General features: G+C 39.7%; 1 protein-coding gene across 1 annotated transcript in view; it reads right to left on the reverse strand.

Moving 5' to 3' along the window:
* Positions 1 to 14,692, reverse strand: part of MEIKIN (meiotic kinetochore factor) — a 53,489-nt gene that overhangs the window by 11,374 nt on the left and 27,423 nt on the right. The window contains exons 9-11 of the mRNA XM_069484023.1: positions 11,898 to 11,968; positions 6,493 to 6,573; positions 1,299 to 1,418 (exon numbers count right to left, since the gene is read on the reverse strand). Coding sequence (XP_069340124.1) covers positions 1,299 to 1,418; positions 6,493 to 6,573; positions 11,898 to 11,968 — 272 coding nt within the window. The remainder of the gene's footprint in view (positions 1 to 1,298; positions 1,419 to 6,492; positions 6,574 to 11,897; positions 11,969 to 14,692) is intronic.

Genomic DNA, 14,692 nt, shown 5'->3' on the forward strand with positions numbered 1-14,692 from the left:
AAATAAAAAAAAAAAGAAAAATTATACCATGCATCTTCTCAGTGGAATAAAATTAAGAATCAACTCAACAGAAACACACATCACTACACAAAGTGTTGGAAACTAAACAGCCTACTGCTGAATGATAGGTCAAAGAGGAAATTAAGATGGAAATCAAAAGATTCTTTGAACTAAATGATAAAGGGGACACAAGTTATCAAAATCTGTGGGATACAGCTAAAGCAGTCCTGAGAGGAAAATTCATAGCCATAAATGCCTACATCCAAAAGACAGAAAGATCACAAATCAATAATCTAATGAATTATCTCAAAGAACTGGAAAGGATAAGCAAACCAATCCCAAACCCAGCAGAAGAAAAGAAATAACCAAGATCAGAACAGAATTAAATAAAATTGATAATAAAAGAACTATACAGAAAATTAATGCAACAAAAAGTTTATTCCTTGAAAAGGTAAACACAATTGATGAGCTTCTAGCTAGATTAACCAGAAGCAGAAAAGAAAGGACTGTAATAAGCTCCATCAGGAATAAAAAAGGAGAAATTACAACTGATACCATGGAAACACAAAATATCACCTCTAAATACTATAAAAATCTCTATGCACATAAACTTGAAAACGTGGAGGAAATGGGCAAATTCTTAGAAACACATAGCCTCCCTAGGCTCAATCAGGGAGAAACAGAATTGCTGAACAGACCAGTATCAAGTACTGAAATTAAAGCAGCAATAAAAAACCTTCCTAAAAAAACAAAAAACAAAAAACCTGAACCACATGGTTTTTACTATTTTAACCACAAATTTTACTAAACCTACAAAGAAGAACTGGTACCTATCCTGCAGAAATTATTCCACAACATTGCAAAGGAAGGAATCCTCTCCAGCATCTTTTACAAAGCCAACATCGTCTTAACACAAAGCCAGGAAAGGACTCAACAAAAAAAAGAAAACTATAGACCAATATCCATTATGAATATGGATGCATAAATTCTCAATAAAATCCTAGCAAAACAAATTCAGCTGCTCATTAAAAAAATAAGCAAAAAAAAAAAGAAAAGACAAGTTGAACTTTATGAAAATTTTAAAACTTCGTGCATCAAAAGATCCTATAAAAAGGCAACACACAGAATGGGAGAAAATATTTGCAAATCATACATCTGATAAGAGATTTTGCTTCACACACATAGATGACGTTAGCCTCAACTGAGTTACAGATTTCTCAAAGTATCTCCTATACAAAGTATCTAATATAACAATAATTATTTCTTTTAGTAACTGAAAGACAAATTGAATATACTACCTCATTGGAAGAATGTTCTTGCAAACTTGACAGAGCAACAATTTCATTTGAATTAACATAATTGCTGACATTTGGAAATAGTTCTTCAGAAGATGTTTTCTGCACTGAGGACAAATCAATCTATAAAAGAACATATTACTCCTTTATAGAAGTTCAGCGTTGCAAAACCAATTATTTTTAAATAACTAAAGGAAAGTTGAAAATACTATCTCATTGGAAGCATTTTCTTGTGAACTTGGCATATGAACAATTTCATCTGAATAAATGTAATTACTGATATCAGAAAATAATTCTTGGCTGGGCGCGGTGGCTCATGCCTGTAATCCTAGCACTCTGGGAGGCCGAGGCAGGCGGATTGTTTGAGCTCAGGAGTTCGAGACCAGCCTGAGCAAGAGCGAGACCCCGCCTCTACTAAAAATAGAAAGAAATTATATGGACAGCTAAAAATATATATAGGAAAAAAAAAATTAGCCGAGCATGGTGGCGCATGCCTGTAGTCCCAGCTACTCGGGAGGCTGAGGCAGAAGGACTGCCTGAGCCCAGGAGTCTGAGGTTGCTGTGAGCTAGGCTGATGCCACGGCACTCACTCTAGCCCGGGCAACAGAGTGAGACTCTGTCTCAAAAAAAAAAGAAAAAAAAGAAAAAATAATAATTCTTTAAAAGATGAATATTTAACTGAGGACAAATTAATCTATAAGGAAGGTTGTAATACTCTTTTAAAGTTATTTTTAAATAGGAATTTGTTTGCTATAGTATTTCTTTTCTATTCATTAATCCAATAAATATTTATAAAGTGCCTACTAAATGAAACTCATCTACCCAGTAATCATACCTCCTGGAATAATTTCCCCTGTTCTTCCTTTAAACGTAAACTTCCCAGTATTCTGCCCTTAATCTTCTTGCCTACCAACTGAACACCAGAGATTTTAAAATCTCTATCTCTAACACAGAACTCTCTCCTGAGCACCATGTCCAGGAAAGAGTTTCATGTTAGAGATTTCTGTTTTAGAGATTTTCAGTAACCATTTTTACCAGGTTACTGAAATCACCACACATTTCTATATCAAATTCAAAATATCTAAAAGTAGACTCATGATCTATACTCCATTAGGTGGGGACTCCAAGAAGCTTTGGCATGCTGACCAGCTAGATCTGACTAGCTGAACTAACTAACCATGTGTATCTCAAAACAAGCCTAGGAAGGTCACATTAAAGTGAGACCCTGGAAAATAAAAATCTCCCAGTGGTCCTTGATCAACTAGTCTTTTAGGGTGGCCAAAGTCTGACAGCTTATAACTGAGAGGGGTCTACATGCCTCATTTGGTGGCAGCAAGCTATAGAGTGAACCAAAGACCAATTTGTCTCAGACTAATTTTGTAACAAAATCTGGACCTTAAAATGTCAAGCCATTAAGCATTCTCAATGGTATTTTTATTTATTAAAAGATGTTGGTATTTACCCACAAAATGGAAGAAAATATTTGTAAATCATCTATCTGGTAAGAGTCTAGCATCTAGAATATATAAAGAATTCTTACAACTCAACCATAAAAAGATAAATCATTTAAAAAGGGGTGTAGAATCTGAATAGACACTTCGCCAAAGAAGATATACAAATGGTCAGTAAGCCCAAATGCAAAATTACAATAAGATACCATGTTACCCTCAGGACAACGGATGCTAACAAGGGCTGGTGAGAAGGAGGAGAAATCAGGACACTGACGCACGGCTGCTGGAAACGTCAACCTGCTCAGCCCCACCGCAGTTCCTCAGACAAGTCACCACATAACCTCAGCAAGTCTGCTCTCGGGTGTACACCCCAAAGAGATATAAAACCGTATGTCCACACAAAATCTTGCACATAAATGTTCACAGTAACATTATTCATAAAAGCCAAAGGCAGAAACAACCCAAATTTACATCCACAAAATGAAATACTATTTGACCCAGAAGAGGAATGAAGTACTGATATGTGCGGCTGCTATATAGACGAACCTTGAAAACATTCTGTTAAGTGAAAGAATCCAGGCAAAAAAGGCCACATGTTATGATTCCACAGAGATAAAATGTCCAGAACAGGGAAATCTACAGAGACAGAAAGTAGATTAGTGGCTGCTTAGGGCTGGGGAGTAGGATGCAGGAGCAAGGAAGTGTTAACTAAAGGGCAAGGAGTTTTTTTTTGAGGTGATAAAAATGTTCTAAAACTGACTATGATGATGATAGTGCACATATGCGAATATGATAAAAAATACTGAATAATACACTTTAACGAGGTGGTTTGTATGGTATGTGCACTATACCTGAAATAAAGCTGTTCTCAAAAAGCCCAGTATAAAAAAGTACTAAAATACAGTTATCACATGAGCCAGCAATTCTACTTCCACTTCAAAATAGTCTCTCCTCGTATTCATGGGTTCCGCATCCATGGATTCAATCAACTGCTCCAGATCAAAAAATGTTTTTAAAAAATCATGTCTGTACTGAACATGTAGACTCTTTTTTCTTGTCATTATCCCCTAAGCAATACAGGATAACAAGTATTTCCAAGGCATTTGCCTTGTATTAGGTATTATAAGTAATCTCAGATGATGTGAAGTATACGGGAGGATGTGCACAGGCCATATGCAAATGCAGCATATGTGAACTTGAGCGTCCACAAATTCTGGAAACTGTGACAAGTCCCCTGGACACCGAGGGATGACTGTATAAATTCAAAATAACTGAAAAGACATGTGTACACAAAAACTTGCACACAATATTCATAGCACTATTGTTCATAATAGGTAGTAAGTGGAAATAACCCAAGGGGCCATAAACTGAACTGGTAAACAAAACATGGCATATCCATATAATGGAATATTCTTTGGTCATAACATAGGAATGAATTACTGATACAAGTTCATAACAGGGATGAACTTTGGAACATTATGCTAAGTGAAAGAAGCAAGACACAAAAGGCCACGTTATATTATTTAATTTATATGAAATATCCAGAAAGGGTAAACCTATAGATAAAGTAAATTAGGAGTTTCTAGGGACTAAAGAGTGAAAGGGGGGAATGGGGAGTGACTGTACTGGGTGATGAAAACATTCTCGGGTTAGTCTGCCGTGTTAGCTGCGCTAGAGTGTAAGCACACTGAAACCACGGAAGACACACACCAGGGCTGGAGAACCTGCAGCCCTGGGCCACATGTGGCCTTCTGGATCCTTGAGTGCGGCCTTTTGACGGAATCCAAATTTTAGAAGTTTGGATTTGGTCAAAGTGTATATTATACACTTTAGCATGGTGAATTTTATAAAATGTAAATTATGGCTCAATTTTTAAAAGATGTTGGTATTTGCAAAATAGTCACTAGCTTTTCAGGAGAAAAATCATTTTGGTACATTTATTCCTCATCTATATACTTTAACTCCAAGTATCAACAAAGAATGAATCAAAAATGAAACATTCATTTTTCTGGAAAAAGTGTTGATTTTTAGAACGCGGGACAGATTGTAAGCAGAGTGTTAATGAAACCCTTTCCCCCATTATGAGCATTTGCTCTTTGGTGAACTCTGTAACTCTATTACCCTAGGAACCTGATAAGGATAAGAATGTCAACCGTGTTTCCAGGCAACAGTGCTTATGGTAAAAATAATGTCTGACTGGAAAACTGTATAGCTGGGAGGAACTACAATGCACTATAAATACATAAATAAATACTGTCCTATAAAAGATGCCATGCTTCAGGTTTCCCTTAGTGCAAGCACTCTTGTAATTAGGCGTGTCCTCTGCGGGGATTATGAAAGCCACGCACACATGTTGTCACGGAAGATGCTGGACCTCATCTCCTTGCACCTGGGCTGTTCCTAGACTGCTCTGGGAGCCGCCCCCCCGTACTTCTGTGAGGACGGCTCCCACTGAAGGGGAACACCTGCTGCTGCCCTGCTCACAGGCTGTCCTCCTGTGTGCAGTTGAACCTAAGAAAGACGCTGATGGGGTTAGAGCTCAAATTATAAAACTCTTGCAAGAAAACAAAGAAGAAAGACTTCATGACTTTGGATTTGGCAATGATTTCCTGGATATACCAAAACACAAGCAACAAAATAAAAAGTAGATCAACTGGACTACATCAAAATGAAAACCATTTGTGTATCAAAGAACACTATCAGCGAGGCATGGTGGCTAGTATCTATAATCCTAGCTACATGGGAGGCCGAGGCAGGAGGATGGCTTGAGCCCAGGAGTTCGAGGCTGCAGTGAGCTATGATCACACCACTGCGCTGCAGCCTGAGGGACAGAATGAGAACTTGTATCTAAAAAAAGAAAGGAAAAGAACAAGTGTTGGTGGGGTTGTAGAGAAACTGGAACCTTTCTGCATTTTGCTAGTGGGAACGTAAAACTGTGCAGCAACTAAGAAAAACAACGTGGTGGTTCCTCAAAAAGTTAAAAATAGAATTACCGTATGATCCAGCAATTCCACTTTTAGATACAGACCCAAAAGAATTAAAACCAGGGACTAGGAAAGGTATTTGCACACCCGTGTTCACAGCAGTGTTATTCGCAGCAGCCAAACGGTGAAAGCAATGCGAGTATCCGCTGATGGATGAATGGATAAGCAAAACGTGGTATATACATAATTCAGCCTTAAAAAGAAAGAAAATTCTGACGTGTGCTGTAGCACAGATGGACCTGAAGACGCCATGCTAAGTGACATAAACGAGTAACAAAAGGACACCTACTGTATGACTCCCCTTGGGTGAGGCACCTACAGTAATAACATTCACGGAGACAGAAGGGAGAGTGTTGGCTGCCGGGGGTGGGGAGAGAACTGGGAGTCACAGTTTAATGCAGATGCAGTTTCCATCCGGCAAGACGAAGAAAGTGCTAAAGACGGTGCTGTTCAAGGTCACACAACAATGTGAACACACTGGAACTGTGTACTTAAAAATGTTTAAAATTCTAAATTTCATTTTGCATATATTTCACCACAATTTTAATGAAAGAGGAAAAAGAGCGAGCCCTGGCTGGTGCTGCAGGACTCTGCTCCTTCCTTCTCCCTCCCACGCGCAGCAGCAGACAGAGCGCTGTCAAGGAGAGCCTGCTCACGCCACAGAAGAGTGCAGACAGCGCTCTCTACGGAAAATCTTCTCCCAGGATGACAAAAAAAGAAGAACCGGCAGAGGAGAAGCCAGAAGATAATGCTAACACTTACCACAAAACCAGCTGCCTCCGAAGATGGCGTACTTGTTAACAGGCCCCTGTTTTTCTTCTCAGGAGTACTGGAATTTGTTTTCTATAAATGTTTTATGAAATAGGGATTGAATAGCAGAAATAAATGAACTACTTTAATATAGTACAACTACAATTTAAAGTTAGTAAACTAGATCATAATGTACAATATTAAGAAAATCTTTAATCTGCTAATTAAATTTTAAGCCACTTCAAAAACTAAAAAATTTTCTGGCTTGAGCTAGGTCAAATGATGACCAAGAGAACTCTATGCAGCATAACAACTATAAAAGAATACCTTTGTTGAAGTTACTGTTAATTATAACCCAGGTAATTAGTGGGCTGAATTAGGAAATGGTGCTTTGGTTATCTTTAACTGCTAAGAAAGGTATTTTGAGTATTTAATTCCTACATATTACTATACTTTTTATGGAGAGAGATTATGAGTTATTTTTGAGGTTGTGAAAAGATACACGTAGCAAGGATAATTGGTTTAAAATACATAAGTTTAAATGTACAGACTGGGTACAATAGCTCATGCCTGTAATCCTAGCATCTTGGGAGGTTGAGGTGGGAGGACCGCTTGAGGTCAGAGGTTGGAGACCAGGCTAAGCAACATAGAGAGACCCTGTTTCTACCAAAAAAATTTTTGGCTTGGCATGGTGGCTCACGCCTGTAATCCTAGCACTTTGAGTCAGGAGTTTGAGATCAGCCTGAGCAAGAACGAGACCCCATCTCTACAAAAAAAAATAGAAAAATTAGCCGGGCACGGTAGTGTGTATCTATAGTTCCAGCTACTGAGGAGGCTGAGGCAGGAGGATCACTTGAGCCCATGAGTTTGAGGTTGCAGTGAACTATGATGGTGCCACTGTACCCTAGCCTGGGCGATAGAGCGAGACCCTGTCTCAAAACAAAACAAAATAAAAATTAGCCAGGCATGGTGCCAGGCACCTGTACTCCCAGCTACTTGGGAGGCTGAAGCAGAAGGATCACTTGAGCCCAGGAATTTGAGGTTGCTGTGAGCTATGATGACACCATTGCACTCAGCGCAGGCAACAGAGCAAGACATTGACTCAAAAAAATATGCATAAAGATACTTTCACTTATGAAAAATCATAGTTAAATTATAAAGTAGGATGCTGACTCATTTTTTATTTCTTGAAGATGCAAAAAGGCAGAGAAAGACAGGTAGACAAAGCAAGGAGAGAAAGAGACGAGATTCAAGAGCTAAAGAGAGTGACAGAAATAGAGGGAGGGACAGATCGACAACAAGAGAGGGAGGAGAGGAAGGGAGGGGAAGAGAGATGAAGGAAGGAGAAGGGAAGAGAAGAGTAAGGCGGAGGGAGAACGGACAGGCAAAAGACAGAGAGGAAGAGAAAAGGAGAGGATTGAGGGACGGAGAGAGGGAAGAAGAGAGACAGACCAACAGAGACTATGAGCAGCAGAGATTGAGAGACAGGACAGAGACAGATATCAAGACAGAGACAAGGAAAAGAGACAAAGAGCTTGAAAATCAGAGACAAAATCTGAAACAGCAAAGACAGAGCAAGAGGTAGAGAGGTAGAGCAGAAGGAAAGAGTGAACGACAGTCACAGGGACAGACAGGCAGCTTCATTTCTAGCAATCAACTCCTTTCCAACATCTGGATTCCGGGAGCCAACCACGTACTTCTGACAAATTTTTCTGAACAGGCATCTACCATATGATGCCAAGTTTGGAACCCCAACTCTGAGATGAAACTTAAGCATCATAGCGAAGTTTGTGTTAGGTTTCTTTCCTTTCTCTCTTTCTTTTCCTTCTGATTTAAAATCTCTTAAATTAGTTGTTGGTACAAGACATAGTCTGGAATAGCTTGTAAGTTTTTATAAAAAATTTTTATAGGTATATTATTTGGTACACTGACTAGTTAGCTCTCTAACTTACTGGCTATGTAATCTTTTAATTTCTGCATCTGAACGAAGACTATTCTACCTCAACTTATGGTGTCTGCAGAGCAGGAGATCCTCGACAACAGCCATTATCATCACTGGGGCAGCCTTGGACGAGCTCACTCGCTTCTCCTGGAGCAAAGAACCTGCTGCTCCAGCGTCCGGAGTGCGGTCAGTCAGCAGCCCCGGCCGCAGCAGCTTTGGAACCCGCTTCCGCTGTCTAGTTGAGGGAGGCCACCGTCTTCTCAGGCAGCCCCGAGCCAATGTCCGGGCCCAGCAGCCCAACATAAGGCTTTTGTAGCGGACGATCCTTGCTCCAGAACTGCTCACGGGGAGAGCCCGTCAGACTTGCCCTGAGCTGAGCCTACCCCTGGCCAATCCCGCTTTGCCCTGCTTTCCTCTCTCAGGTGTTGCCCCTCCAACCAGCCCCCTCAGCTCTTCATTCTGTCTCAGTTTTCTGCTTCCCAGTGGCCCCACGGACACAACTGCCAACTGTCAGTTCAGTTTTAAAAACATCAGCCTGGATACAGCTGTAAGGATATAGCTTCCTTATATTTTTCCTGCATTTGTTAATAAATTACATATCCCTATATCTTCCCAATCAGTACACCTTTATAGTCTTTTCAAGAATTATTAGTTAATAAAAGAGCAGGGCTTACCAGCGCAGGTTTCGGGGGCTGGGGCAGCGGAGTGTTCGAGGCTGGTCTACCTGCGTTGCTCTCAAGAGCAGACCTATGGTAGGATGATGAAACCTTGATTTTTAGATGAGAGTTTAGCTTTGTTTGGAAATTTGTATCTCTATGTTCAGAATCTTTTTCAGGCTGAAACAAATTCATAATCATGAAATACATTTCAAGCGCTACAAAAACATTTCCAGTACTTCTCAGATATCCTATCATTCTTCCAACTTGAAAAAAATGATTTAAACTTAAATGATTTTCCAGAAAAAAATAACATCTACATATTTAAGTAAAAAATCTGTTGAAAGACAAAATAGTTTGAAATAGATTAGGGTTGAGCATCGCTAATCTAAAATACGAAATCCATAATGTTCCAACATCCAAAACTTTTTCAATACCAACACGATGCCACAAGTAGAAAATTCCACACCTGACCCAATGTGACAAGTGCTGTCAAAACACAATCAAAACTTTATTTCATGCACAAAATTATTAAAAATATTGTATAAAACTACCTTCAGACTACGTGTACAAGACACATATGAAACATAAATGAATTTCATACTTAGACATGAGTCCCATCCCCAAGACAGGTTTTCCTGTCCTGGTGATGGTCCCCATGGGGTTTCTGCTCGTGGGTTTCTGTGCTGATCAGCTGTGGTTCTCCGCATCCTCCTGTCATTCTCTCCAGCGTTTGGTGCAACAGTTTGCCGAATGACCTCCCTTCTTTGACAGATCTAAGAAGGGCTGGTGATTTTTCAGCTTGTTCAGCTTTTTATTTCTTGTTAGGACAGAGTGGCAACTTCTAAAAATCTTATATGCTGAACAGGAAACGGGTAGTCCTGCAACTGACTTTTAAAAATCCTTTATAACACTGGACCTCCAAGCAACATTCAACATTGTTGACCACTGCCCACCTTCTGTGAGTGAAATGCTTTCTTCTCTTAGTTTCTATGATACCATATTTTGTTTATTTTCCTCCTTTTCTCTAGCCACTCTTTCTATTCTGCATGACTGTGGAGTTCTCCAAGGACTGATCCTGGACCCCCTTCTCTTCTGCACTCTCCAGGTACTCCTTCCCAGATGCTTTCATCTATTTCCATGATTTAAGAAAAATATCTATAATGCTGTACATTGCCCATCTGTTCCTATGACCTCCAGATTGATAGCTAATGGCCTTCTCAGCATTTCCATCTTTCAGGTATACTCAAATCTCCTGTCTTTCCCATCACATTAAACAGCATCTTTATCTACCACCAAAGCTGCTCAAGGCAGAAATGGAGACGTCTTTCTTATCCAATCTATCAACTCTACAAGCAAAATTGAACCCATTCATCTCTCTCCATCTCTCCTACAAAACACCCTAGTCAAAGCCATCACAATCTTTCACCAAAAGTCGCTGTAACTTCTCACTAATGGTCACCCTGCTGACACTCTTGCCCTCTTTCAATCCACTCCCTAGTTTATCACAATAAGAGTATGGTTTCGTGTAAAGACTACAGGTGTTAGATCCAGAAAGACCTACCACTAGATCCTCAAAAAAAAAAAAAAAAAAAAATGGTGAAAAGCTAAACTTCACTTTTCTCAGCTATAAAATTGGTAAAAACAAACAAACCAACTACCTATCTGACTGGGATGATATAAAGCAAAGATATAATTAGTGAAAAGTCACCTAAGAAGTAGCTCTTGGTATATTCAATATTAAGTTAAAAGTCTTCCCCAAAGACCTCCAGATTCCAAGCCTAACACACTGATTCACAAGCAATCCTCAGCACAACAAACTGCACTGGCTACATGGTAAATTTCTTATTTTTACCTTGAATTAAGGACCAATAGGCATCCAATTATTCAAAGGGAAGGTGGAAAAAATGTGAAGTACAGTAGTTCCCCTGTACCCATGGTTTTGCTTTCCACAGTTTCGGTTAATTGCTGTCAACCACAGTACAAAAATATTAAATGAAAAGTTCCAGAAATAAACAATTCATACGTTTTAAATTGCGAGCTATTCTGAGTAGCATGATGAAATTTTATACCATCCCCCTCTGTCCAGCCCAAGATACGAATCATCCCTTTGTCCAGCACATCCATGCTGTATAAACCGCCCACCCACTAGTTACTTAATATCGATCTCAGTTAACAGATCAAAACAACACAGCATATATACATATACAGGGTTCAGTACTAACTGCAGTTTCAAGCATCCACTGGGGGTCTTCGAACAGATCCCTTGCGGATAATGGGGGAATGACTATGCATTTTAATTCTCTTTTGTTAAACTTATACAGTATATTCATGTATATGCAGTTAGGTTTTATATAAAATTGAATAATCTAATTATTAAACTCCAAAAATGCTTTTAATTATTGACTTAAATAGCTGCAAAATAATTCCTATAAAAGTGTTCGTTAAAAGTATATCCTTGGCTGGGCATGATGGCTCATGCCTGTAATCCCAGCACTTTGGGAGGTCAAGGAGGCACCTGAAGCCAGGATCACTTGAGACCAGCCTGGGCAAGACAGTGAGACCCCTTCTCTACAAAAATAAAGAAACTCATTAATAGCTGGGCATGGTGGTAGGCATCTGTCATCCCAGCTATTTGAGAGGCTGAGGCAGGAGATCACTTAAGACCAAAAGTTTGAGGCTGCAATGAGCTATGATGACATCATTGCACTCTAGCCTGGGCAACAGAGTGACATTCAATCTCAAAAAAAGGAAAAAAAAAGTATACCCTTTATTAATGAAAGTCATGCTTTATGTAGTTATTCTGCTTTAATACTTGCTTTTTTCTGTGTTTTTGCAGGGGTTGGAGGGCAAGTTTTCTCAGCAAGTAAAACTTCACAAGCTGCATTACCTATAAATAAAAACATAGTTTAATATTCTAATTATTTAACTTGTCATTAACTGTAAGTCCAGAGGACAAGAGAATTCAAATTTGACAAAACAAAACAAAATTTTTAAAAACCCTAATTTTAGTGACTGTGCCTTTCTAATAGTTTAAGAAGAAAAACTTAATACATGTTGAATAATCTGACTTCCTGTAGATAAGAAAAAATATCCTTAAAAATACCTTTATCTCCAGAGCTCTAGGTTTCACAGAAGTAAATAAACTGTATATAAAGTATCTTCCTTTCTGTTAGTAGAGAAAGTTATATGAGATTCAAAGTCTTCATTCACCATCCTACCATAGCCACTCCACTGTATTTTCAAGCTCTCCCTTCTCACTGCAACTTTCCTATCAGCACTGAAAGCATGCTCAGGCCTCTCTCATATTAGAACTTTCCCTGTGCCTCCCTGTGTCCCTCTTGCCACAGACCCCCCTCTCCTCTTGTCCAAAGGCAAGTTTCTTCCAAGAGCTGTCCACTGATACTAACCTGACTTCCTCTCCTCCTAATGACTTCCAAATCCAAAGCAATCCAGTTTCACTCCCCACCGATATCGGAGGGGCCCTTTCCTGACTCCCTCCCTGGACCCCACACAACAGCACGGACATCTTCCCACTCTGCCCTCCGTTTACGGCTCCTCTTCATTCAGTCCGAGTCCTCCCTTTTCCTCATTCTCCACACTCGATACAAAGCAACAAATGTTTACTGAGTGTCTGCTCTGTGCCAATTTTGCCTATCGTATAATATCACATATCCAACTTTCCTTTATTCTTAACACCACTACCTTGATTTAAGGCATGGAAAGATTTTCCTGGTATTCTAACAGCTTTTCAATTCCACTCCCTCAGCAGTCCATTGTCCTCCTTGTATACCTAAAATGCAAATCTAAAATCATTAATTTAAAATTCTTCAAAGGCTTTCCACTGCCCTCAAGTTAAAACTCAATTTCCTGGCCGGGCGCGGTGGCTCACGCCTGTAATCCTAGCACTCTGGGAGGCCGAGGCGGGTGGATCGCTGGAGGTCAGGAGTTCGAGACCAGCCTGAGCAAGAGCGAGACCCCATCTCTACTAAAAATAGAATGAAATTATCTGGCCAACTAAAAATATATATAGAAAAAATTAGCCGGGCATGGTGGTGCATGCCTGTAGTCCCAGCTACTTGGGAGGCTGAGGCAGTAGGATCGCTTAAGCCCAGGAATTTGAGGTTGCTGTGAGCTAGGCTGACGCCATGACACTCACTCTAGCCCGGGCAACAGAGTGAGACTCTGTCTCAAAAAAAAAAAAAAAAAAAAACCTCAATTTCCTTAATTTAACATACAAAGTTCTTCTTTTCATGATCTGTGTCTTGCTGACGTATTCCTTAGTCTCACTCCAAAGGCTAGCAGAGTTGCCAGATAAAATATAGGAAGCCTAGTTAAGTTTGAATTTCAGATAAACACTGAACAACTTTTTAGTATATCACAAATAATTGTATAAGCATGTGCAATATTTGGAACATGCTTATATTAAAAAATTATTTGCTATTTATCTGAATTCAGATTCAACTGGGCCTTCTGTATCTTTGATTGTTAAATCTGGCAACCCTGGTGGCTATTCACTCCTGCCATTTGCATCTCCTAAGGTAAAAAGAAGCTAGGTGGGTCTGAGATTTCAGTAGGAGAGAAAACTGGTACCAAGACTTTGTACAGATATTAGATTGAGAAGTGACTGAAAAAGAGGTGCTAAGGACGACCCTCAGGTTTCTAGTTTGCTAAACTACATTTGCTAACTAAAAGATAAAGGGTCCTGGAGTAGGAGCAGGTTAGGTCTTGGTTGTGACAATTCTCAGTCCTCCATCCTCATTTTATTTAATCTTCATAATTTCTGCCATAGCTGGGATCACTGCCTCCTTGAAACACACTCCTCTCCTGACCTACGAGGCTCCGTGCTCTCCTGGTTTTCCTGCCACCACACTAAGTCTCAGTTTCCTTCGCTGGACGCTTCTCCCTTCCCCTCCTTCTAAATGTTGGAGTGTCCTATCTCCCTCCTTTTATATGTCCCATTTCTATTTATTTTTACTCCTTATGTAATTTCATCTAATTTGATAGCTTTAAAATATCTACATGCTGACTCCAAATACATACCTACAGCCCCGGCCTCCGCTCTCAACTCCAGACTCCTGCATCCCAAACTACCTTCATGACATCTCTACTTGAAGGTTAACAGCCTCTCAATTTTTAAATATTTTATTGACATATACCATGTATACAGTAATGGTCACAATCTTCTGCGTACGTGTATTCACTCATACAACCCCCACCCAGATCAAGACACAAAACATTTCCAGCACCCCAGAATTTTCCCAGGTGTTCTTTCCCCCTTTCCAAAGACTGTCACTGTTGTGATGTCTGTCACCCAGAACAGTCCTGCCTGTTCCTGAACTTCGTACATATGAAATCTTACAGTATATACACGTTTGTGCCTGTGCTCTTTTACATGACATCATGTGTGTGGGCCGAGAGAGCAAGTCTAATATCCCCAAACAAAATTCTCTCCATTATTCTCCCAACTTGCTCTGCCCGGTAGTGCTCTCCACTCACCTTGCTGCTCAAGCCAAAAATTTAATACTCATTCTTGACTTCTATTTTTTTCTCTTACCTAATATCTAGCCTAATCAGAAAATCCTGGCACATCTTCCTTTAAAATATATCGCAA

Source organism: Eulemur rufifrons, chromosome 10 (genome assembly GCF_041146395.1).
Source record: "Eulemur rufifrons isolate Redbay chromosome 10, OSU_ERuf_1, whole genome shotgun sequence".
In the NCBI taxonomy this organism is placed as follows: domain Eukaryota; kingdom Metazoa; phylum Chordata; class Mammalia; order Primates; family Lemuridae; genus Eulemur; species Eulemur rufifrons.